The sequence below is a fragment of the Pipistrellus hanaki genome (assembly GCF_964339955.1).
Source record: "Pipistrellus hanaki genome assembly, chromosome: 7".
Taxonomy (NCBI): domain Eukaryota; kingdom Metazoa; phylum Chordata; class Mammalia; order Chiroptera; family Vespertilionidae; genus Pipistrellus; species Pipistrellus hanaki.
Genome location: NC_140509.1, coordinates 6123521 through 6149057, shown reverse-complemented (window position 1 = coordinate 6149057; position 25537 = coordinate 6123521). Strand labels below are relative to the sequence as shown.

The 25537-nt window shown below is 54.2% G+C and overlaps 1 protein-coding gene and 1 long non-coding RNA gene across 7 annotated transcripts in view; one reads left to right on the top strand and one right to left on the bottom strand.

Annotated features, from left to right (window-relative positions):
• Positions 1-25537, top strand: part of LOC311625581 — a 37725-nt gene that overhangs the window by 2493 nt on the left and 9695 nt on the right. Inside the window, exon 2 of the long non-coding RNA XR_014795533.1 lies at positions 8754-8827. This is a non-coding gene — a long non-coding RNA (uncharacterized lncRNA). The remainder of the gene's footprint in view (positions 1-8753; positions 8828-25537) is intronic.
• Positions 537-25537, bottom strand: part of SCUBE3 (signal peptide, CUB domain and EGF like domain containing 3) — a 36885-nt gene continuing 11884 nt past the window's right edge. The window contains exons 2-23 of one of the 6 annotated variants that reach the window (XM_084890023.1): positions 23506-23628; positions 22541-22666; positions 19980-20114; positions 19018-19143; positions 18714-18830; positions 16734-16781; positions 14752-14868; positions 13067-13189; positions 12506-12622; positions 11889-12014; positions 11490-11606; positions 11234-11338; positions 10827-10943; positions 10359-10517; positions 9913-10128; positions 9421-9582; positions 9048-9215; positions 8379-8540; positions 7757-7954; positions 7145-7297; positions 6936-7015; positions 537-4685 (exon numbers count right to left, since the gene is read on the bottom strand). In XM_084890023.1, the coding sequence (XP_084746149.1) occupies positions 4536-4685; positions 6936-7015; positions 7145-7297; positions 7757-7954; positions 8379-8540; positions 9048-9215; positions 9421-9582; positions 9913-10128; positions 10359-10517; positions 10827-10943; positions 11234-11338; positions 11490-11606; positions 11889-12014; positions 12506-12622; positions 13067-13189; positions 14752-14868; positions 16734-16781; positions 18714-18830; positions 19018-19143; positions 19980-20114; positions 22541-22666; positions 23506-23628 (2945 nt within the window). In that variant the 3' untranslated portion in view covers positions 537-4535. Of the gene's footprint in view, positions 4686-6935; positions 7016-7144; positions 7298-7756; positions 7955-8378; positions 8541-9047; positions 9216-9420; positions 9583-9912; positions 10129-10358; positions 10518-10826; positions 10944-11233; positions 11339-11489; positions 11607-11888; positions 12015-12505; positions 12623-13066; positions 13190-14751; positions 14869-16733; positions 16782-18713; positions 18831-19017; positions 19144-19979; positions 20115-22540; positions 22667-23505; positions 23629-25537 lie in introns of those variants that run through there. The other 5 variants (XM_084890020.1, XM_084890022.1, XM_084890021.1 and 2 more) reach the window with 5 other exon arrangements.

The window sequence follows — 25537 nt, the reverse complement described above, 5'->3', positions numbered from 1 at the left end:
TTGCTGTGAGTTTTGACATTTTAAACTAAAACCATTACTTCGTTTTTAAATGTAGCCACTGGATTCCAAATACTCTAAATATATGATGCCCACCAACACCCATTAAAAAATATACATTTTATAGTTTTTCCTTTCTTCTTGAACTCCCAATTCCATTTTCTTCCCCCATAGAATGTACTGCATAAAAAGCACAACCTTGGGTGAATCTCATTGCTGGTACTTCACCACAGGTGGGACATCTTAACTAGGGAGGTGTCTGAGCCACTTATGGCCCTGGCCAGATTTTGGGAACTGTATTGTGATGAGGAGGAACAATATCCTAAATTTCCCCTGCTCCCTAGATCCCCCTTTGGGGCTAATTTTTGATACTGCTTTTAAAAATAGACAAAAGGGACAAGCCTTTTCAAATTCTAAAACATTAGGAATAAGGTGGAGAAATAAAAAATTTGGGTAAGTGCAGAAACCAAAGCTTTTACCAGCTCTAGGATAAGCTACTGAGATGTAGGAAAAGATGCCAGGCCGAGGAGTTTCATTAAGTATTTTAATAATAATAATAATAAAAAAGGACAATACAAAATCCAAACATTTCTTTTTACAAGTTCAGATACATTTTTTTCTCCAAGTGCAAAATATTCTATGAACTGCATCATTTACTGTTTATTGTTGATTGTGTAAGAGATACTTATTATATCGGCAACAGTGGAAGGCAGATATAAATACAATATTTTGAGATTTCTTCTGCATGGAATAAAGAAAGCCTCCCACGTTGATAATGGTTATTCTGAAACTTCAGTTTAGTTCACACAAATGAATAAAGTTTTCAGTTTGTCCATACTGCTATAGTCTGTGTTGTCTAGCTAGGCTGGTAACAGAACTGGGGATTCTGTTCCCTGTAATCATATATTTTTCTAAAGGGTTGCTAGTCCAAATAATGGCCCAAGGACAGGATGTACTACAATTGAGACAGGTTGAATTTAAAGACATCCTTGTGTTGTTTGCTTCCACTTTTTTCTTACCGTGCTTAAGAAGTCAAGCAGATTAACATTATTTCCTGCTTATGGTCAGTAATCCCTTGTCTCCCTTTCTAGTCTGAGCCTCTTATATTGAGGTTAAGCAGCAAATACAGAAGTTTGAATGCTCCATAACATTTTCTGACATTTTGAGATATGACCACCTAATCCATTCCAGAATCACCTTACATATGCATATGGAGAACATTCTCGAATATAAAAAGTTTCATTAGTACCAAAATTCAGGACTGTATTACTGAACTTTCAGCAACAAATATGAGCCCCCAACAAACTACACCAATCCTGGGGAAGTCAGGGCAGTCACAGCTCACTGTCAGCCTCTGGGCATTTGGAGGCCTAGGGCAGGTGGCAGCTCACGCCCAGACTTTGATAATTTTTTTCCTGACTCAGAGTTCCCTCAGGTTTAGGGAATGGGCCTGGTCTAATACAGAAAGAGGGAGGCAGAAAAGTAAAAGGGATTACATGTTGCTGAGTGTGCAGGATCTAGGCCTACCCATGGACTTCTTCCTTTTGATATGCATTACTTGATGCTCAGAGCCACTGCAGAAATGGCTTCCAATCCACTCAGATCAGGGCAGGTTTTGTAGTAAGAGAAGGGAAGCCTTATAGTATTGTGGCCCTATAAACACCCATCCTGCAGAGTGGCCTCTGGGCTGATTCATGAAGGCTTCCCATTTACACCGTCTTTCCACTTCCCCAGTCCTCTTCTGTCTGCCCTGAAAAGGCCTAGAGTCCCTGAGTGTTGACTCCTGATTCAGTCTATTTAGTTTGATGCCCCAGGGCTGGCTTCCATAGATTTAGTGAATAGCTTTGTCTGGGTTCTTACCCCTCCCTTGCCCCCCAGTTTGGACAACCTAAATTCAATTTAGTGGACATTAGCAGGTCTTCTCCTGTTCTCCAAGATCTGCCTTGACATCAGTTAAGAAGCCTCATAGCCTATACTTTCCAAACTGGAAATCATTTGCAGGTCCCAGAAACCATGGAATAAACGAGTGGAGGAAGTGTGTTTGTATATGTATGGGGTATCAGGAAAGGAAGAGTGCAAGAAGCCAGGCCCTGAAGGCATAATTTGGGAAGCACTCTGGCTAGCTTTCTACGAGAGATGCAAATGGTAGGAAGAGAGGAATCAGAACGTTATCCTAGCTTCTGGCCGAGAATGAGGATGGTCAAAGTTAATAAAAAATCAGTTTTTATGGCATATCCCAGGAAGTATGGATTAACTGACCATTTCCCTGCTTGGAGGCAGCCATTTTAGATCTTTATAATAATACCGTCTTTGATCCAGAGAGACGAAGAGAGCCAGACACTCCAGCCCTAAGAGCCATGGTGTTGGCTAGTGGAAGTGAGGGGGTATAGCTGTGACATTGGCTACGCACTCCTTAAGGCTGTTTGGATAGTGAATGCTACTGATTGGGGAAAGGGGATGGAGGTCAGGCTTCTTAGTGTTGAGTCTCCTGGGGGAGCAGTAGCCTAGAACAGTCACTTGGAAATAAACATGAGTCAATTGTTAGCCTTTGAATGAATAGGACCACAGCTTTGGGGGAATAAGAAGGAACAAATGGAAAATAATTTTACAGGCAGCAGTGGATTGACGGTGGAGTGTGCAGGATCTAGGCTTACGTATGGACTTATTCCTTTTGAAAAGCAGAAATTGAGGCAACTAGGCTTGAAGTCAACTCAGAGAGGGAATGGCTAAGTTCAGGCAAACAACTTCATGCCTGGATATCTGTCCTGTTCTTGGCTTCCTCAGCCTTGTCTCTGGCCTCAGGGCCCTTAGTCAGCCCTTCCCCAAGGGGTTTGCCCAGGTCCTCTTCCATGTGCACGCCAAGGGAAAACCGGAGGAAGGCATGGAAAAGATGGAGGTTTCCCTCTTGGGGTAGAGAATCACTGACCAATTCCATCCACTTCTACAATCATGAGGTCCATACTGAATCATGGAGAGGCACAGGGATAGCAGGATTGGTTTAGCAAACACAGGTCCCTCTCCTTCCTGCTCCATGAAGTCCCCAGAATTACTGTCCTACACATCAGGTGCCTCAGAGTTACAGCCCTGGGTTACCCACACCAAGAGCTCAGGAGGTCTTGATGGCCACTGGGTGAGGAGTACCGACAGATCAGATGCTCCAGCACTCAGAGTTCATGAGATTCAAAACCTTTTTCTTCATTCCAAATATATACTCTTCTGTTGTGGGCAGCTATAAATAGGGTAGCTCTAATATAGGAGAAAGAAACAAAACCAAAAAATAAATCCAGAAAACAAAAACCCCTCCCTCTAGACAACATAGACTCAAAATGATTGCACTTATTAGATGTAGACAGGGTGGCAGAAGGCTTGCCAAGTGCACACACATTCCTCTTGCTGCCCACGGCCTGGGGCCAGAGGTAGGTGGCTCTGGGCTGGCTGCAGAGTGGGGTCCTCTTTGGCGGAACCCACAAGCCAATGGAGGCTTCGAGGGAAAGCCGAATCTGGGGTCAGGCCCAGGCTGGCTTCTGCTTAGCAGCCACGCTTCTTTAAGGACGGCACTTAGCAAGGGGAGTAGGGCTCCCCCAGGGAGCACTCGGATCAGGGTGAGGGGATGGCTGGGCCAGGGAAGACAAGAAAAGGGATTAGGGTTTGAGGCTGGCTTCCAGTTGTTCTGTAGTCTAGTCCTTTAGATGATGCAATTCCTTTGCCTTTTTTTTCTTTTTCTTTTTCTTGGTGATGCTATAGAACCTGGTTTTTGTCCTGCAGAGCTATATATATATATATAGTCTTCCTCATGGGGAGGGACAGCAGCACTTTCCACATGATAATGCCTGCTGCTCTTCCTCACTCGGCGGGTGTCCACTAGCCCAGTGGTGCGGGACTTTTGTAAGCCCTCATGGATTGGACCCAAGCAGACTTGGCGGAAGTGGAGGAGCTGAATAGACCCAGAAGCGGCTGTGTGGGCAGTCCGGAGCTCACACCACGTGCCCCAGAGGACCAGTGCTAGCATTAAGCCTGCAAGTCAAAGGCTTCTTTGGCAGAACCTTGGGCTGTTAGAATCACCTCGGGGCCAGCTGGGGGGCCCAGCCAGAGGGCATTTTGGTTCCTGACTAGTAAGGCACAACCTTATAATGGCAGAAGCCCTCTTCTCCCTCCCCACTCCCCAGCAGACCCACTTCTTTCTGGGGCCTCTAGTATTCTTCTAAGCTGAAGGGGTTAGGGATGTGAGCTGGTAAAATGGCAGTGTGGCTGGGGAGGGAAGGGGTACTGTTCCTGTACCCCTCAGGGAGAATACAGCCAGTACCAAATCGTTTTTCCAGGGAGAATGCAGGAAAAGGAAAAACAGGAGAGGTAAAGAGAGAGAGAAGAGACAGACAAGGGAAGGAAACTAGAGCGACAGAAAGGGAGAGTTCTTAGTCTATATAGTGATTTTTTTTCTCTAAAAGAGGAGAGAGTTCCTTATCTGGGCGTGAGGGCTGCCGGCTCTGAGGGCTAAGGAGTCTGGGGTCTTCAAAACCTGGGTCTTGGGCACAGGGGCACTATTTGTAGGGCCTCAGGAAGCTGGACACTTTGGAGCGGAGCAGCTTGATGAAGGATTTTGGCAGCATCTCCTTGTGCTTCTCCGTGTACTTGAAGTAGTTCTGGGGATGAGCCAGCACCTCGAAGAAGGCCTTGATGAGCTTCTTGTCCTGCAAAGATGGCGGGTGGCAATGTGAGTGGCAGCAGGGGAAAGAGGGATTCCGCCTCACCTCAGCAGCAGCCCCTCTTGCTGTCTAACAGGCCTGCACAGAGGTGAGCTGGATCCCCACCCCCACTCCCTGTTCCTCCTTTAGAATCTACAGCTCAGTCAGTGGCAGCCCCAGCCTTCCATTCTCAGTCCTTGAAGCCATCCTTGACTCCTCACAACCACAGCAAGTCCTGTTGATTCTACCTTCAAAACATATCCAGAGTCTGACCACTTCTCACTGTCTCCATAGCTAGCACCCTGTCTAAGCCACCATCATCTCTCACTGGGACTTTTGCAAGAGCTTCCTAACTGGTCTCCATGCTTCCACCTACCCTGTGCTTCTACAGACTATTCTTCCCCAGAGTGGCTTTTAAAAAATGTTTAATTAGGTCATGTCCATTCAAAACACTTCTCTGCTTCTTTTCACCCAGTAAAGCCGAGTCCCTTGCATGGCCCATTCGTTGAATGTGATCTGGGCCCTGTTCTCTCTCCTCCATCCTTTCAAATTTTCCTTATTTTGCTGACTACACTGGCCTTCTCAAAGTTCTTGAACATGCCACACTGCTCCCATGCTCCGGGGCTTGGAACCTTCCTCTCCCGATCGCCTGATAGGCAGTCCTTTACCTCATTCAGGTCTCTCCTCAGAGGCCTTCCCTGAGCACCCTGGCACGAGCCCTGACCAGGGCTCAGGCTGGAAGGAGCCTGCAACCTAGGTACGTATCCTCGGCCAGAATCAAACCTAGGACCCTTTGGTCCAAGGCCAAAGCTCTATCCACTGAGCCAAACCAGCTAGGCTAAAAAATGTTTTAAAAGCATTTCTGAAATGATATTCTTTGTAGTCTGCAAGTTCTAGAAGATTTTTGTCATCATGTCCATTATTTTGATGATAATACAAAAATTATTAACAGAGACAAACCTTTTTAAAATTAATAATTTATGAGACTGTGACTAGGATTATAGTTTCTTAAGTAAGATTTTCTTAAACTGGGATCCACATGACCCAGGTGTCTAGTTGATTCTTCAATGTTGGAAACATTTCCCTTAAAAGAGGTCTTACTGCTGAAACTGATTTGACTCAGTGGATAGAGCTGAGTCTGCGGACTGAAAGGTACCAGGTTCGGTTCCCGTCAAGGGCATGTATCTTGGTTGCGGGCACATCCCCAGTGGGGAGTGTGCAGGAAGCCGCTGGTGGATGATTCTCTCTCATTGATGTTTCTAACTCTCTATCCCTCTCTCTTCCTCTCTGTAAAAAATCAATAAAATATATTTAAAAAATAAAATAAAATAGCTAGCACCAAGACCTTGACATTTTTTTTTAAAAAAGAGGTCTTTACTGAATTAACTCTGAGAAATGCTGAGCTAATTTGCTTTTCTGTGGGAGTAAGGGAAGGAAGGGACTTAAGCAAAAGCATCTTTCTATAACTAATTTTCCCTAGATTTAAAAAAATACATATTTTTTTGTTGATTTCAGAGAGGAAGGAAGAGGGAGAGGGAGAGAGAGAGACGGAGAGAAACATTACTGATAAGAGAGAATCATTGATTGGCTACCTCCTGCATGCCCCTACTGGGGATTGAGCCTGCAACCTGGGAATGTGCCCTGACTGGGAATCACACCCTGGCTTTCTGGTTCATAGGTTGGTCCTTAATCACTGAGCCACAGTGGCCAGACCCTAGATTTTTTATGGAAGACGCAGAGGACATTACATCTCCTCATCTTCCCTTTGTCTTCCCCGAGGTGTGGGTAATACTACAGCAGTGGTTCTCAACCTTCCTAATGCTGTGACCTTTAATACAGCTCCTCATGTTGTGGTGACCCCAACCATAAAATTATTTTCATTGCTACATCATAACTGTAATTTTGCTACTGTTATGATTCATAATGTAAATATCTGTGTTTTCTGATGGTCTTAGGGGACCCCTGTGAAAGGGTTGTTCGACCCCCAAAGGGATCGCGACCCACAGGTTGAGAACCGCTGTATTGCAGTTAGGTGGGCTAAGGCTTAAATTTCAGCTTAACCTCTGGGAAACTTCTATAGTTCTCTGTGCCTCATATTTCCAAATTATAAAGTGGGAATGATGAAAGTACCTAATTCACAGAGCAGTTGTGTGTATCAAATGAGAATATTCATGTGAGCACATAGCATGTTGCCTGCACATTGTTACATACATGTTCATTAAATGTTGGCTATTGTTGTTATTTATATTCACTTGCCTTTAAAATCTCCTGGTGGTTTTCAGATGCATAGAGCCGACCATCCCGCACAATGTCTTCTACCAGCTGCTCATAGTCCTCTGCAAAGTCAATCAAGGGGAAGAGCTAAGGGGTGGGAACCCTCCTGTTTCCCTTGCTGCCCCCCTCTCCCCAGGCCCTTGAGCCTCCCCTTTCTCCGCCACCTCCCTGGCTCTCCTGCCCTTGCTCACCATCATAGGTAACATAGGGGATCTGGAAGCCACGGGCACTGTTGGCCTCGCTTGTCTTGAAGTTGATCCAGAGCTTCCTGGAGCGGGCTGTGAAGGCGATGGGGCGCTCGTAGGTCTGGCAGGTCTCATAGGTCGTGATGGAGGATGGGGAGGCTGGGAAGGCAAGCAGCATGTCAGGGGAGCAGCAGGGCATGGTCCCCAAGCCCTCCTGGAGCGAGGGCTGTGGGAGGAGGAGTCATGCTGAGAGGCGTCACCTGGGCATGCTCTGTCCCCACCCCCATACATATATTGTCTCCCACCCCCTGAGCTTGTTCCACAATCCTCTCTGACATCCTGGCACTCACAAAGTGGAAGAAATCTGACATTTAAATGAATGGAACAGCAAAAGTGCGAGAGAAGGACAGTGGCACATGTAACACCACTGGAGTTCTAGTCCCAGTGCTGCCTTTCCTAACTGCGTTCCGCCAACCATGAGCACCACTGTTTTCCTTTGTCGCTTCTCTCCTCCCAAGGCCTCCCTGCCACTGCCCCAATGCTTCCTGAACCAGTTCCCTCTCTCCCTCCCAACCAGACTCGGACTGCCCTGCCCCGGCCCGCGCTGCAGCCACCCACAGTTCTTCCTCATGACGAGGACGTCCCCGCACTCGTCCTCAGACGGCAGGAAGATCTCGGGCACCACGATCAGAATCTTGCGCTTGGGCGGGGGGTTGATATTCCAGACGCACTCCACGCCAGCTGGGTAGTTTCCTGGGTAGTTGGGGGACTCGATATAGCCAGTGAACTCACCCAGCTCCCCACCACACTGACGATCTGTAGCCAAGGGCAGTGGACAGAGCAAGAAAGAGAAGTGAAGTCAGTGGGGAAATGGGTTGGGGAAAATGAAGAGCTCTGAAGTAGAAATCAGACTCACGTAGGCAGCTAGCCACCTTTCTTAGCTCATCATCCATTCTCCAGGTTCTGGGTCCACCTTCCCTCCTGCTCTTTTAGTACCTTCTTATCTCGCCTCACCTGTCTTTGCCTCCCCATTACCTGTCTCCAGGGAGAGAGTGCTACAGGGCCCATCCCAGCAACTGGTCTTGAGCCTGAGTGAGTTGGGGAGAGACAGAGGGTGGGATGTCCCTGCCCATCCACCTCCCAGGCCCACTCCCTGTTGGCTTACTCCCACCTTGCTTCTTCCTGTGCCCACTGCTCCCGGCCTCTCTAGCCCCCTTTCTGCAGCCTGGCCTGCACATACTCTTGCACTGGGCTACACTGGTGGAGCCATCGAAGTCAGTGCTGGTGTTTCCTGGACAGCGGGTGCAGAAGTTCTGGCGGAAGTCAGGCTGATAGGACCCCATGGCACAGCGGATGCAGCGGTGGATGCTGGTGTTGTAGTAGTGCCCAGGGGAGCACTGGACTGCAGGCAAGGGGAAAGGTAGCCGTTAAGGTGGCAGGCGAGTTAGAGTTCTGGGACATGGGATGGGCAGGACACATTCGTCCTGGAGAATCAGGACACTGAAGACACCACAGTTTCTCCCAGAGTCCCAGCCTTTCCTGGTCATGCCAGAGTTCCCGGCAGGGACAGCAAGCTTGACAGCGGTCGGCTACAGAGCCAATCCTTTTCTTTCAGGCGCTGAGCAGTGCTAAACCTGCACCAGAACACGTTTGTAGTGTTGGGGAGACTGTGCCACCAGTTTTCCAAAGGTAACTTATTGTTATTTATCCCCCAATTCCCAGGCTCATGGCTGCGGTGGGTCAGGACGGGGCCTCGGAGCAGGATGGTGTGGGTGGCCAGGCAGCTAGGCCTTTCTTGGTTTGGGGAAGATGGCGGAGCAACAAACTTGGGTCGACTCTGGAGGCTTGGAGAGTCTGGGGAAGTGTCTGGGGAAGGGAAGTCTCCTGCTGGGGTGAGGAGCCTACTCACCTTTGGTGTCACAGTCTTGGAAGGAGGTGGCCCCCTCGTGCTTGGTGGTGAGACCCCCGCCACACGGAAAGCACAGAGTCCGTCCCGCTTCGGGTTGGTAGGTGCCACGTGGACATGGCTGGCAGGGCTTGAACCCATCTACAGAGTGCTGGCCCGGTGAGCACTGACCTGCAATGAACCAAGGGCCCGACTCTGATGGGGGTGGTCCTGGTCGTCCCTTTGGGGTCACCCAGTCTCAGGGGACAGAGGCACACAAACAGGATGTTCACTAGGAGAGGAGCCTGGAGCCTGGGCCTGCCCTTGGGAATTCCCATGCCCATGGGCATCCCAGTGCCCACCCTACCCCACTCTGCATTGTTTGTTCCCCTGGCACCTGCACATGTGGTGACGTTGGTGGCTCCAAGAGGCCCGTGGGCATCACTCCCAGGGCAAAGGTCGCAGGAGAGCTGCCCTTCTCTCTCCTGGAAGGTGCCCGCTGGGCATGGCACACACTGCTCCGTCTGGCCGTGGTAATACGTTCCCTGCGGGCAGCTGACTGAGGGAGAGTCGGCTGTGCTAGCCACCCACCCCCCTATTTCCCACCACCCAGGCCTGGGACTCCCCTTCCCGCTCCCCCAGATTTAAGGAGAACCTCTGTCTGGAAACAGAATATTCTGCGTGGAAGAATCAGGGGCCAAAGCCTTGTGCAGGAGGGTCGTGGCCCCACCTGTTGTCCTAGATTTCAGGACCAGGGAGGGGCAGGAGGTCTTGGCTGCCTCACAATTTGAGAGATGCAACCGAGGCCGTCATGAATTCTGCTCTGAGCCAGGCCCCAGGTGGGTCTTTCTATTCCCATGCTCCCCTGTATCCCAGCAAGCTCCCTTACCACACTTGGCCCCCGCGCGGTGCTGCCCAGGCCTACAGGCCTCCACCAGCTCAGCTCGCTCCCCAGCTACCGGGCCCGGTTTGTGGGCCAGCTCATAATCAAGGCCTGCCAGGCGCAGGAGAAAGCGGTCCTGGTTGATGGACTTTCTAAGCATCTTCAGGGACCCTTTCAGCCGCCGTTCCATCCGCTGTCGGAGGCAGGGCAGCCCACAGCTGGCTGTGGCAGGTGGTGGTATGAGCCAGAGGAGGAAGAGAGGAGAGTGGCTGTGAGCAGTAGGGAAAGAGCAAAGCTAGGGGCTCCAGGTGAGAGGACTGGCCCTGGGCTTGGCGTTAGGCAGGGTCTGCCCCTAGAACAGGCTCCACCCGTCCCCCTTGCTGTTGAGACCTGTGGTTTCCCTACCTCTGCCCTCCCTTCCTGCCCTCCTCCAGCAGTGCTCCCAGGCCCACCTGTGGTTTCTTCGGCTCTGACCTCTGCCTCCAGTTCTAGGGTGAGCCGAGTGACTTCCTTGCCTGGAGGGGTCCGGGCCCTGCGGCCCTTGCCCTTCCGAGAGGAGTCACACTTGAGGTGGATGAAGGTGACCTGGCAGTCAGAGCAGGATGCAGCACCTGGGGGAAGGCCTTGTCAGCCCAGGGCACCTGCTGGGGTGCGCAAAGTCCTCCCTCCAGCTCTCACCCTCCATCCAAGCTGACACTCCTCACCAGCTCTCCGCCTGCCTCTACCTCCTTCTCTTTTACTTGGTTAGGAGAATACCCTGGGATTTCCTTGGGCTCTATGTCTACATCTGCTCTTGCCCCTGCTCTTTCTAGAGTTCAGGATCCAGTGGGTTTTGGGCGATCTCACTAAGCAGAAGAGTTGAGGGGTGGGCAGGGTTTGATGGCCAGACAACCTATTGGAGTGGGGTCCCCAATCCAAACCTGGCCCCAGGATTCTGCTGGCCTCCTCCATTTTGCCTTTGTTGCGCAGGTGCAAACGGCATTTGGCGTCTTTGATCTTGAAGGAGGCCCGCTGTTTAACCGCCAGCACTGCAGCCTCTAGAGGGATGGGAGAAGCTCAGCAGAGCCTAGGAGCCCCGGGAGTGTGAGAGGGCTGCTGTGGGGGATGTTGAGAAGCTGGGCAATAAGCCAGGGCTTGGCTGGAGGAGAGGGATTACAAAAGCCAAGGCAATCAGATGCTAGGGAAGAGAGAGCAAGGCAGCCGGGCTGGAGAATTGCAGAGCAAAGAAAGGGGATCCAGAAAAGAGTAAGGTCGGGGGTTAATGAAGAAAAACCGGGGTCAGTAAGCAAGAGAGTGGGGTGGGAACAGGCCTTCAGCTGGTGCTCACCATGGCAGTGGTTGGTGTTTGTGCTGTTCCCGGTGTGGCCCGCTCGGGCCGGAGCGGCCTTGGGGCTGGGAGTGCCACAGCTCACCGTGAAGCCATTTTCCGACTCTGAGAGAAGGGGGCTGTCACAGCTCTGACCTGCCCCCAAGCCCCTCACTGGTTGGACATTTCTAAGGGCAGCAGAGTTGCTGCCTGAACAGCCAGTCTTCCTCCCCAGTCCCCCGACTCCCTGGAACCTCCAGCAGCCCCTCCTATGTACCTGGCAAAAACCGGGCCCGGGAGGGGCAGGTCAGGGCACAGGTGTCCTTCTTGCCAGCGCGGTTGCAGCTGAGCATAGCTTTCGAGGCACCAGGACTGCTCTGACACTTCACAGGCTCTAGGAAGGGAGGGAAGCTGAGGAGGAGCGGGCCTGCTGTCCTCACCCTCCCTCAGCTGGCAGTGTGGAGGAAGAGAACTGGCTACCCGCAGAATTGTAATTGTAACTAACACAGAGACTGATAAAGGGATGAAAGGTTATTTACCGACCCTTCATGTGTCTAACAAGGAGCTATGCTCTCCACCCCTATTACTACTTCACTTTCCTCAACATGGAATGCTTTGCTTTCCAGAACCCCTGAAATGGTAGTGCCAGCTTCGGCCAGCAGAGGGCGATGCCCACCTGTGCAATCCTTGCCATTCCAGTGCAGTCGGCCCTGGCCTGCTGGGCAGGTACACTGGTAGCTGCCAGGAGTGTTGATACAGCCAAAGCGGCAACCTCCCCGGTTGATGCTGCACTCATCCACATCTGGGGGGAGGAGCAGGGAGTCACCGACAAACATTGATGGGGAGAAGAAGGAGCCAGGGAGTGGGCAGTAGGTAAGGACCTTTGGTTAGAGTTCCAGGCATTTCAAGATGACTACCGGTCTGAGAAGGGGTCAAGCCTAAGACTTCCTTTCTTTATCTCTGTCCACAGTCAAAAGAATGACTGAGATGTGGCCACAGTGATGAGCTTCTTAAAGCCTCCTCTACTGCTACCTACCGGCGGGGCTGACATTGGGAGCTAAGGACAGGAGTCTAGGGGAAGCGATGGGGAGGGGAGACAGACATTTTGGAGGCAGGATGCCAGTCCCTGGTACCTGTTGTCTCAACTCCTCCCATTTCATCACGATGGATGCAGACATGGCACGTGTGCCTGGGGATTTGCCCCTAGCCACAAGCCAACTCAGAGGCTTGTTCAGCTGAACCGTGAGGAGGGAGAGGGGCCTGGTAGCTGAGGGTCCAAATTTGCTGGCTTACCCCCACAGTGGGTGACTCCATACAGCAGGTAGCCATGATGGCAGAGGCACTGGAAGCTTCCCGGTGTGTTAACACATATGTGGTCACAGGTTCGATCAAAGGAACACTCATCTATATCTGGAAGAGCAAGGATTCAAGCCAGAGTCTGTCTTGGGCGACTTGGCCCTGGGACCCCTTGCTCAGGTGAAGGGCCCAAGTGAGAGGCCTTGGCTCTCTCCTGAATTGAAAGCCCCTACTTAAGGCAACTCAGCAATGCTCCCCATCCCGGGCCCCTCCGCTTGGATCCCTGGAGTCAGGAACCGCGAGCCCGGATGCCTCTGGATCAGGGCCACTACGTGTGGTTAGGATGGTCAGACCCTGCCCAGGATATGGATTGGGGTGAAACCCACCCCTCACTCTGCCAAGCCGTGCACCCAGTGTGGAGCTGGGCCGTCCGGAAGGCGCACATTTGCTAATTTGCAGAGTCTCCACAGTGTCTGAGACTTTCTTAGGCTCCGGCCTGCTTGAAACTCTCCACCCCAAACCTGTCCAGGACTTTCTCCTTGGCCCAAGCCCACTCACCCTGGCAGTTCCTCTCATTGATGAGAAGCTTATAGCCCTTCTTGCAGCTGCATTCAAAGCTGCCCACCGTGTTGCGGCAAATGTGGTCACAGCCACCATTGTTCAGGCGGCACTCGTCTATGTCTGGGGAAGCAGGGCAGAGTGGAGAACATCAAAGGCAATGCTGAAGGCCGGGGACAAACAAGGACACAGGATCACGCGCTCCCTCACGCCAACATCATGGAGAGCCCCGAGCCTGCCCCTTCTGACTCTCCCATTTCTTCCCTGTTCAGGGATTGTCTGTGCCGTTAGCAACCTTTCCTCAGGCTGTCCTCTAAGGGGTCGCAGGGGAGCCAGGTCAGGCCCTGGGTAGCTGCCTGGAGCAGGAAGTAGGTGGGCTTTTGACCAACAGGGCTAGTCCATGCCCTTCACTCTGCTGCTGGTGGCCCTTCTCCAGGTGGCTGGAGGATGGGGTTTATTTCCCCTCTCCTCCCCCCCCCCCCTCCGCCTGCCACAGGCGCCCAGCAGGATCGGTGAGGAGATGGCACAGAGACGTGCATAGTCAAAGGGACAGCTCTTCAGAGGGGAAAAGCCAGCCAGTGAGGCTGGGTCGCTGATGGGGGAGGGGAGAGGGCCAGGCAGGGGCTGGACTAGGAGAGATCTGGAGAGACTCAGGCCTGAGGCAGCTTTCAGCACTAGGAAGGGGGGGGGGGGGGGGCGGGTGAGCAGCTTCCTTCCTGAGGTCAAGTTCCCCAAGCTGGTGGCAGACAGGACCCAGGCTAAGCACCCCTACTTGGGGGAGGGGCAGCCCTCCACTTCACTCTCAGCATACCTGTCAACAGTCCTTCCCAGCAGGAAACCTCTCAACTCTGGCTGTCTGACCTGCTGCCCAAGCCCTCCCCAGCCCTCTGGGCCAGCTGTTGGCCAAAAGACACAAAGAAAGAGCCCAGACCTCCTTCCAGTCCTCCCTCCTGCGACCAGGGAACAAGCCCTGATGAATCACTGTTTTCAGCATGGCTGCCCTGCACTCCCCAACCTTCCCGTAGACCTGGCTCATTAAAGGAGAGGAAAGAGATGCCCAGTGTGGGAAAGTTTGCCATAATAACAGCTAACCAAAGTGTTTATCATTTGTCAGGCCTGTTCTAAGTACTTCATAATTTATAACTCCTTTAATTCTTACAACCTTCTGCAAGCACCCTCATTGTGGTGAAACTCAGGCTCAGAGATGCAAGTTACTTGCCCAGGATCACAGAAGGAAGCCGAGGCAGAGCGAACCCAGGAGCCAGGCTCCAGAATCAGTGCTCCCACCCGACCAATGAGCCTGTTCACAGGGAAGGCCTTGCCCATGTGGGATAAGAGGGTATGGAACATACTTCATGCACACACAGGCTCAAATATCCTTCTAGACCCAGGGACACATGTAAATGGCATGTTCATTACCAAGAGGGTTAAGGATCTGCAGGGGACAGGAATGGAAGTAGGGAAACCAAGGTGGTGTAGGGCAGGGGACACTAAGGGACTGGCTGGACTTCTGTGCCCCTTGAACAGAGATGGGAAAGGTGGACAGCGGACAAGCCGTAGTTATGACCTCAGTTGTTTAGCATCAGGAGCCTCCAGGGGTGCGGGAGGTTTGGTCCCATCACAGGGACCCTCTCAGTCCCCACCTCAGCCCCTTCCCCTTGCGCCCGTCCTCTGAAGCCCCTTACCTTTGCAGGTCTTCCTGTCTGGCTGCAGCATGAAGCCCACAGGGCAGCTGCAGTGGACACCTGTCGCTGCGTCGTGGCACTTACTGTCGCAGCCCCCGTTGTTGACAGCACAGGTCTCTGTTTAGGAGGGAGGCCAGGGATGGTGACAGGTTATCAGCCTGGAGGAACCCCAAACTCTAGGGTGACGGAGAGCACGGAGGCCCGAGGGCAGAGGGGAGGCCTCGGCTGCCTCCCTGTGCTTTACAAGGAGCAGTAAGCGGAGGCTCCCAGCCCCCAGCCCCTCACAGTGCAGCCAAGCAGTCCACGTCCCTGCCCCCTACTTGATTGAAACAAGGTGGACAGCAGTGAGGCAGGTACAAGCCAGAGCTGTCAGGCAGGAATGTGCTGAGGGGTGGAGGAGGCAGAGAGGGAGGGTGCAAGGAGGGTGGGAGCACTCGCTACCAGGGAATGAGAAGGGCAGACAGGAGTTTCCTCCTCTTTCCACTGACCACCTCTTTGGAGGGTGGGAGTCACAGTGGGATAATCCTGGGAAGAGTGAGCCTGGTGATTCCTAAGACAGCTGATGGCCACCGATTCATCCTTCCCTGCCTCCCTGTCCCTCTGTTTTAAGAACAAATCCAGTTCAGGACTGGCTGCTGGTCCTCAGAAAAGACGGCAGTCACTTCCCAGCCCCTTCGAGGCTACCCACAGCTCCTCCCAAGCCCTCCTTTTAGTTCCGGGTGGAGATCAGCGGGCTGTTCCGTCATTCTACTTTCCTGATGGGGAGGGCAGCAGAGGGGGCAAAAGAAGCAGAGTCAGAGCAGGAAGGGGTAGGAAGGCAGGTCAGAGAGTTACAGGACCTTAGCACTGTCTCTTCTGTCACCCCCTCTGGACTGGTAAGTTTCCCTTTGCTGAGAGGTCGGAGTAGGGATGTATGGATGGGTCACTTGCCCTATTTTCTGAATTCAGAGCAGGAGAAAAACAGGTTTAGCAGCTGAGGAGTGTCAGTGAGGCAGGAAAAAACCATCAGCTCAAATCATGCCAGGCCCTGCACAGGGGCTGTGAGGAGTGTGGGCCATCCTCTGGGGCCTAGTTTCTCCCCTCAGAGAGACAAATCCCCAGGCCTCTGTGAGGGAGAGAGGAGTGGTTCTCAGAGTCAGAATGAGAAAGGCACCAGAGAGGACTATTGCCTTGAATCTTTGACTTCAAAACTTCGGCCCCACCTTTGTCACTGAGGAGGCCAGCAAGGCTGGGGCAGTAGAAGGCCAGCTGCCTGGGGGCCCTGGTCCTGCCTGGTCTTCCAGTGCCCAGGTTTGGGGCAGCCACAGTGGGTTCTCCTGTGTAGCCTTAGTCTCTCCTGGGGTTCCCCAAAGTGATGGGAGGAAATGGAGGGAATCTGAGTTCAGGCTCCATGCCCAGCCGTTCCCCCAAGAACGCTCTTAGCATAAGAAGAGGTGCCCCAAGCCCAGAGCAGTGAGAGGGGAACAGAGATCCTGTGCGAGTCAAGGCAGACTCAGCCGAGCCAGAAGGCGGCAGAGCCAGAACTCAAACTCAGGCCTGTCTGCACTCAAAGGCCATGGTCTACACCCCATGGAGGGCGCGGAGATGCGGGATGCTGGGACTGTACTACCGTGGGCACGGAGCCCCGAGGAGGGCGGAGATGGAGCTGCTGGGTCTTCAGTTGTGTAGGAGGAGAGAAAGGGAGGGCCGATGGCTGGGCAGGGTGAGTGTTAGAAAGTGGGGGAGGCAGAAGGTGAAAGGAGGGGCAGGAGAAAAGGAGAGTGATAGGGTCAAAGACAAAGCCAGCACGAAGGCTCCGGGGCAGCTCTCGGGGACTCAGAGGACACTCGGTGGGCCCGTGACCAGGCTGCCAGGGGAGCCCTGCTGGCAGGCCGGGGCAGCCAGGCCGGGCCCAGAGGGCATGCGGTTAGTGGGAGCCCCAGCGGGTTAGCCTTTCCCCTAGCAAGCCAGTGAGAGCAAGCGGAGAGAGCAGACATATTTACCATTAGAAACGGCCTGAGGGGGGATGTGCTGCTCTAGCCGCCTTTCCCCTGTTTGACATTGTAAAAAAGCTGTTTAGATGCTGGGCAGGAGCCACTGTGGCCCACCGAGCCCCGGCCCCTCCCACCCTTCTCCCCAGGCCCAAACCGCTGTCCCCATATGATGAGCCTGAGACTCCAAACTCACTCCCCAGCCTTGTCCTGCCTGGTATCCTCAGGGAAGCTGGGCCCCCACCAAAGGACTGATGGGGAAGTCTCAGAGAGGGCAGTCACACAGCGTGCCAAAGGCAGAGCTGGGATCCAACCTCGTCTTTCCAGCTGCCGGTCCCAAAGGATGCCCACCCTCTGCTCAACTACACTGTGTGTCCTGACGGCCCCGGACAGTGAAGCCCCCGCCTGCCAGGGCGGGAGAGAATGAGGTCAGGGCAAGGTCAGTAAGGGCTACTGGAGACGAGGATGAGGATCATGGAAAGAACATGGCTGTGGGCCCTAGAACAGCCTCGTGTGCTCTCTTCTGCCGCACTTGGCCGTGGCCTAGAAGGCAGAATGGGTCTTGCATTAGGGAAGAGCTCAAGCTTAATAGGGTATTTCCCAAAGCAGCCGTGCCCAGGACCACCTGCTGAGGGACCCACCCTCACATGGGCCGCGCTCCGTCCTGAGGCATGCAGCTTTCCCGTGGGACTGCATGCAGTTCTCCTGCGAGACTGGGGTGGGGGTGGGGGTGGGGGGGCGGGGGGAGGGGGGAGAGGGAGGAGAGGTGTGGAAAGCAGAATTAGATTTATGAGGAGAAATGAAAGAGCTGGTACAATCAGCCTAGAGAAGGCAACAGGAAGACCCCAAAGGTTCCAGGGTCTTTGAAGAGTTAGTTCTGAGGGAACAGAGCAGGGGAGGTTTACTTAGAGAACTTTCGAGCCCTGGGTGCCAGTCTCTGGAGCAGGTGCTGCGGGAGGCCCTTCAGAGACCATCTGCTCCCGTTCTTGTGCTGCGGAAAGGCCTCGCTGTCTGCAGAGACCGGTGGGTCTCTGGAGTGAGATGGGGGGCAGCTTGACTGTGTGTCATGACTGTCTTAGTCGTGTTGACTAACGGGGTTCAGTTAGCTGACTGTCATGACTGACAGACAGAGGGGCTGCGCGCACACTCCCCATCCCCAGCGTGTTGTCGCCCGCAAGGCAAACTCTACCCAGAAGTACTGTGCCCGCAGGCCGACTCGCCCCCGCCTGGCCAGCCCTTCCTTCACTCCCGCTTCACCTCTCGGCACCCCGAGAGCACACAGTAATCAGCCTTCACGAAAGACCTGAAGACTAGGGATTCGGAGTTAGACGCATCCACGGTACCTGAAGATGCGGGAAGTAAGGCCTAGGAATTCAGGGAAAGGGATCGGGTGTTAAGAAGGCCCCAGAGCAGGGCAAGAGGATGGGAGGCTGGCATTGAGGTGAGAGGCCAGAGGGAGTACCCCTGGAAGGTGGTGGAGAGAGAAGTGAGGGAGCGGAGGGGAGAAAGGCTACAGAGGGAAAGACCCTGGAGTCAGGAAACTCCAATTCAGAGCTGGGTGTTCGAAAGAGCACTCTGTCCCCTCGGCTCCAGGGGGACAGTGGCTGTGACAGCGCCCGTCTGACCTGGTCAGCAGTGCCTGTGGTCAGGGCCTCATCCAGCACCGCCCACTCTCCTCCCCTCTCAGCCACAACCCTGGCCAGCAAGTGCCTCTGCTAACAATTCCCAGGTTGGCAGCTTTATCCTGGATGAAGAGCGTGATGAGGCTCCCGGCGGGGTGCAGTGGAATCAATGGGTGGGGAGGAGAGGGCCGGGGGAGACCTGTCTCTCAGAGCTGTCCCTGTCTCGACCTGGCATTGTCCGGGTCTTCAACTCACCAGTCCTCCTGCGCCCAGCCCGTGGGCTCCATGTGCTCCCCACTCCCCCGGTTCCCGAGGACCCTTCCCCTCCCCCCATCACAGGTGGACTGCGTCCTCCACTGGCCTCACCCACCGATGCATGTCTTCCCGTCGGTGTGGAGCACAAACTTGACGTGGCAGCCGCAGCGGGGACCCTGCTCTGTGTCATCGCATGTGTGCTGACAGCCACCGTTACCATAGTTGCACGTCACTGTGCAGAGAGGGCAGGAGGCCTGTCAGCTTGCTTCTCCCTGGGTACCAAGTTCTCCAGAGCTCAGTCACTGGCCTTCCTGTCGGGCTGCCTCTCCCCTGGTCCCTTTCCCTCCCACCTCCTGCTGCTGAGGCCCCACGCCCACCTCACTGCCCCCCTTCTCCCGCTGCCATCCCAGGGACCTCACATTTACAGTCCCGCTGGTTCTTGGTGAGCTCGAAGCCAGGGCGGCATTCACAGGCAATACCCCCTTTGGGTGTCTCCCGGCAAATGTGAGCGCAGCCATGGTTCTTGTTCATGCAGTTCATTCCTTCTAAAACGGAAGAGGAGCAGGGTGAATGCTCTGTACTTCGGGACGCCAAGAGGAAGAGGAACTAGAAGGAATAACTGGGGCCCAGGAAATTGGGAGAATTCCACAAGATGGAGAGGAGATGGAGCTCAGAGCCATTCGGACTGACGGACAGCACTGACACCCAACCTCCAGGAAACCTGCGTGATCACCTCCTTCCAACCAAAAGTTAGTGTCTGCTTGTTGTCCAGCGCTGTGCCAGGGACTGGGTGGGTTTAGGAAGGACCCGTACATAAGACAAATATAGGACATGCATATTTTATGTCCTCAAACTGGGAAGAAGATAAGTAACTGCGGGTGGAGTAACTGGATAACGCCACATGATTCTATTCAACAAATAGCTAACTCACACTACGTGCAGGGCAGGTGACTGGGTTCTGGGGATACAAAGAGGAATCAGACACAGTCCCTGCCCTCAGAAATGTCACAGTCTAGGGGGAGGGAGCCCCAGAAACAGACAACACAGACCCACTATTCCTGCCTGACCCTCCCAAGGAACGCAGCATCGGTGAGGCCCTCTCAGAACAGCGGCTTAGAGCTCAGCCATCTGCCATGAATTAGGAGCAAGATGCACCGGCTCTGGACACAGAGGACACCCCACACTGGCCCCAACCCCAAAGGAATTCCTGGTTTTGCTTTAAGACAGAGTCTATCTGCAGAGCCTTAGGGTGGGTCAGCTGAGGGACAGAGAAGGAGCCAGTGGAGCTGAGACGAGGGGGAGACCAGGGGATACTGAGGCAAGCTCCCAAGGGATGGAGGGGGGAGCGCAGACAGCAGGGCTCTGCCCGCCCACGGCTGACCTTCGGGCCGCTGGATGCAGGTGTGCTGGTTGTCGCTGAGGAAGAAGCCTTCCCGGCAGTGGCACTCGTAGCTGCCCATCATGTTGACACAGCTCTGCTGACAGCCCCCGTTGCCCTCGGCACACTCGTCCACATCTGTGCAGGGGAGCGCTGGGTGAGCCGTGGGGTGCAGCCGCCAAACAGTGGGCACAGTCTCACGAGTCCGGCACACACACCTCCCCTCCTCCCCAGTCCAACACCCAGCCTCAGGCCAGGCAGTTCTCACCGCTCAGCTCCTGCTCCGCTCCTGAAGAGGCCACCCTAAGAGAGCAGAGCCGGGGAGCGAGCACGTGGGGAGGGACCTGTGAACATGGCTCACTTAGGTGAAGAGCCTCTTGGGACTGAGTCTGAGGGCAGAAGAGATGAGGAAAGAAGGCAGAGAAGAGGAACAGTGATGAAGATACAGCGGAGGTTGGGTGGGGCGAGGACCTGGGGACAGCTGGTGCTGATAAGAGCCAGGGAATCAGAGAATCTGGGACATGGCTCCATGCCCAGGGAGGCTATGGCCAAGGTGCTGAGGTGGGTGAGGCAGGGTGGGGAAGGCAGTGGCCTCAACTCCTTGCGGAGCAGGGACCGTATCTGTGGACAGGCCACGCCCGGTCCTTCTTCCCCTCCCCCATGCCTGGGCTTGCTGCCATATTTCTAGCCTTTCTCCTATTTTGGTTTAACAAAACACAGTCTGGAGCTTGGCAGCGAGGGGGAGGGGAGGGCGGCAGGAGCTGCCAGGCCACACCCTAATCACCACCACAAATCACCACCCCAGATCTGAGCGCCAAGCTCATCCCAGGTCCCCCCTCAATGCCTGGACTCTGTCTCTATGCTCCCTACTTGCCCTCCCAAGTCCGGTTTTCCTTGGCCCGGGAGGCATGAGTGAGATTGGCCCCCACAAGCAGCAATTGGGATCTGGGCTCCTGAGGGCTTCGTCTGCCCTCTCCCCATCCTCTCTGTTGAGCCTCAAAACCCTGCCCTCTCTTCTCTGCCAAGGGCCACGGGGCCCGGATCCGCAGGCTCCTGCTGAGATGCACTTGTCAGGAAAGCCAAGGAGGGGTCCTTTCCTCTGCCTTGTCCCTGTCCCTGCCCCTGTCGCCACACTGTGACTTCTCCCACCTGTCTTCCCGCTCTTGCCCCATCCTACATTCCATCCTTCTTCGCAGCGGTCACCAACCGGTGGTCCTGGACCACTGATGGTCCATGAGGTCCGAAAGGTTGGCGACCGCTGCTGCTCTGTTCCCTTCTACTCCAACCTCTGCTACTCTGGCCAAGTTCTTTCCTCTAGATCTCGGTGGGGAGACTGAAGCCACCCAGAGCCTGGATGACGTACTCAGGGTTCCCCTAAAAGCCAAAGGTAAGATCAAGACTTAGAGCCCCAACCCGAAAGTTAGTGTTAGATAGACCCCTTCCCTACCTACTCATTCCCTTATCTGCTGGTTGATTTTATAAGGAAACAAGACGATAGAATCGGGGTCTAGAGAGGTCAAAGGCAACCAAAGAACTCAGATGCTGATGTTCACAGTCCTGCAGGCAAGTCCCTGCCCTGGTCCCAGCATTGCAGCTCCTCTTTCCAAAGGAGTTCGGGGGTGGGGGTGGGGGGGGACTGGGCAGACAAGGGAGGCTCTCCTCTGGTAACCACAGTGGCCAGGGCTGCGGAGAAGGGCCCAGCAGGAATCAGGGCTTCGGGCCTGGTAAGGAGTAGAAACTTAGAAGCCTGGCCCAAGGAAGGAATGTGACTGGGTTTGAAGGCAGCTCTGTCATCAGGAGGCTCTCCTCGGCCAATGGGACCTCAAATAATTCCTCAAATTATCCTGCTTTTCTGGTATCGTTTCGGTTGCTTCTCCTCCTTTCCTGGTCTATTCTTCCAGGCCCTGTGGCCCAGAGGGAAAGAATCTGGGGAAGGACCCTGGGCTCACATCTCACATCTTTCTATGCGTGGGACTCAGTTTTTCTACTTGGGGGAGAGTCTGACATGGTGCTGGCAAATGACAGAAACTAATGTTGAGTTTAGTTACTTAAAGATTCTCCTCTTTCTGATCCAGCTCCTGGGTCAAGGAGGTCAGGTCAGACTGAGGCACCAGAGCCGAGGAGAGGGCGCTGGAGAGTTCAGAGGGCGCTGGACAGAGCTCCCTGGGGCGCAGGGGAGCAGCAGCGTGGGTGCTGTCCTGTGATGGAGCACTCACCCTGTGCCAAGGACTGTCCAGGCTCCTTACACATGTTCTCTCATGGGGTCTCACGGAGCCCTTTGAGCTGAGGTGCCCGGAGACTGACTCTGCCCAAGGCCATTCCTAGTGAGCAGCAGGGCAGGATCTGTCTGCAGCCACGGGCTACGCCCACCACTGCCCTCTCCTCTGCTGTGCTCACCCAGCGCAGGACTAGTTCAACCCCAGTGCCCGTCTCAGAGGGGAGATGGACCTTGTTCTCTATTTTGCACTGTTTTTGCTCACTTTCCTCGCCTTGTCTGGGAAATGCTGAAACACCGCCTTCCCCACAAGACTCACTCCCCTCCCACACCCCTCCCCCTTGCTCACCCAGACAGTTGTGTCCATCATGTGCCAGGTGGAATCCGTCGTAGCAGGTGCATCGGTAATTGCCAGGGATGTTGACACAGTCGTGCACACAGCCTGCGTTATCCTCGCGCTCACACTCGTCCACATCTGCGGGCAAAGGGGAGCGAGGCCACTGGACCCACCTGTGTGCCCCGCTCTCCAGCCCTGGGCTCAGCCCTGTGGGGGTCAACCACCTTGTCTATGTGAGTGAGTGTGTGTGTGTGTGAGTGTGTGTGTGTGTGTGTGTGTGTGTGTGTGTGCACGCGCGCTTACAGTTACTTTCATACTATTTTGCATTTTGCTATTTTCATCTAAAGTCAAACATTTTCTCGTATTTCCACTCAGCCTTTCTAGTTACCAATGTACATGGGTGCAAACTATTCTATCGTGTCACTATTGATACAACATAATTTGTTTTTTTCTCTGTTGTTAGACTCCTTTCATTTACTTCACTATCATAAAGCATCAAAGAACATCTTCTCTTACATGTTATTTCTCTGAATTTCTTTTGAAGAAGTTCCTAAAAGTCCTGGCTCAGAGGATATGAATGCCTTTGGGGTTCCTCTCCGAGGACACAATCACTTTCCCAATCACATTGTCGCCAGGAAGTAAGTGCACCTGCCCTGAAGCCTCCTCAGCCCTGAGGGTCACTGACGCAGAGGCTGCTTCCTCTGCACGGCCTCCCGAGGGGGCCTGCTTCCAGGATGAACCCCATCTGTCCTCACGCTTTGTGGTGTAGGGGGCTGAAGATGAGGCTCCAATGTCAGGGACCCTCGGGCCTTAGTCCCGTGATTCTGACCCCTACACAGCCCGGTGTGTCTGGCTGTGAACTAGTCTGTGCAAATTAGAAAATGGCGCTCCCTCTGGGAGGAAATAGCTCCGCCCCTCCCCGCCTCCATCAGCCCCCTCCCCAGGCCAGTGTCACGCAGTGCAGCCCCCGGCCTCACCTTTGCAGTGTTTACCGTCGCCAGTGTAGCCAGACTTGCAGATGCACTTGTATGACCGGGGGGTGTTCTGGCAGATGGCATCAATGTGGCAGCTGTCGGTCCCCTCCACACACTCGTCCACATCTGGAGGGCAGAGGGTGTGCGTGAGGCCCCTGCTGATGCCTCCCAAAGGCACCGCAAGTGGCCCCAATGGCGAACCCCCCTTTCCTCCAGGGAGGCAGTGACTCCTCCCGAAGCAGGTGCCCTCCCACCCCCCTCTGATTTCACAGTGGCCTGCCTCTGTGATCCAGGAAGTCAGAAGAAAACCCACTTCCCTCACAAATACTTACTCCACACTGACAGCTAGAATGCCACCATCTGAAACACTCCTCTGATTGAAAAACAAACAAGAGCCCTTGGACTGGGCAGCACACTTGACTTGACTAGCACTATTCCGCCTAGCGTGCCTTGGGAGCAGGCTTGGGGGAGGGGAGCGGAAGGGCATGTCGGCAGGGACCTCTGGGAAGGGGCAGGGTCCAGGCCATTGGTAATTAAAGGGGAAGCCAGGGGGACGGAGCACCTGAGAAATCCTCCTTCCTCATGATTCTACCTGCACCCAGGCCTGCTTCCACTTGCCCACTATGGTGCCAGGAATCCTTCCAGGAGAGAACTCCATCCTGGAAGAGTTCCCTCGGCCCCGGTGCTGTCCATGCCATAGGGACCGGAAGCTGGCCGCCGGCACCGACACCTGAAATCTGACTCTCTGCTGACCCAGGCAGGCCCATCCATCCCACCGCCCGCCCGAGCTCTCCCATCTCACCGCTCCCTCTCCTGACTCACAAAGCTGTGCTAAGGGGGAGGCACCGAAGATCCAGCAAAAAGAGGATGGTTCAGAAAGGCCAGAGGAAGAGTCATTAGTCTCCTTTTGGCAAAAGACTGCCTCTCCTGGGCCATGTTTTGGTGCGCCTAAAGCTGAACTGAGAAAGGGGAAAGGGTTTCATTCAGTGGAAACTGCTCTGCAGCGTGGAGATCACTCCGCCCACCCGAAAGGAGACGGATGAGAAACGCGGAGCAGGATGTGGCTGAGCGCCACGAGGCAGCAGAGACCAGGCTGGTCCTCAACCCTGGCTGCACGTGAGTCCTCTCCCCCAGGAGACGCCCGGGCACCCCCACCCAGGATTCTGGCCACTGGCCGCCTGGGGCCTGGGCCTCAGCTTTTCCTGAAGCTCCAGGCGAATCTAGTCTGCAGCCAGGTGCAGGGTCTGCTAAAGGGCCGAGCGGAGGAAGAAGCGATTACTTCTGGCTGTAATTGGGAACCAAGTAAAAAATACATAAAAGACTATAAACATAAAGAACTATAACTTCCAAGTGCGATCTGTGGACCATAATTGCCTGGCTTTTGTTGAAATGCAGATTCTCAGCTATATTACTGAACTATTTGAACCCAAATCCTTACGAGGCTTAATATATTTTTCACTGAATGGATAAACATGTGAACCAGCAATAACTCCAATTTATAGACACTCGTGACTCCTAGCTTCCCACAGCTGGCTGTCCTCTGCCTTCGTATTTCAAGAAGCACCGAGGGGGCAGGACTGAGGAGGCTTCCTGGAGCCAAGAAGAGGAGTGAAATGTGGAAGAGCCCCAAGTCCTGTCCCACATCTCCTGGGCTTCTCGTCAGCCCTGTCCCCACCTTCCAACTCTCTCCCAATCCTGTGCGCAGTGCCCCCTCTGCGGGCGTCCGTCCCAGGCTCAAGTCCAGCTCTACCGCTTCCTCGTCCTCTTACTTCTCCCCCCTCAAATGGGGGTGACAGCACCTCAGGAGAGCTGTGCACACTTGGTAATTTGTGTCTGGTCAGTAGCAGGTCCCCTGAGATGACGGGAAGGATTAAATCACTGTTCAGACAACAGGTGCTCAAGGACCATTCTGCGTAAGGTGTTAGCTGCGAGGCACAGGCGGCTGTTTACGTTAAATTAACTTCAGTTCCTCGATGGCTCCAGCCACAGGCCCAGTTCCCAGCAGCCACCGTGGCTGCCGGCTGCCAGAGTGGAC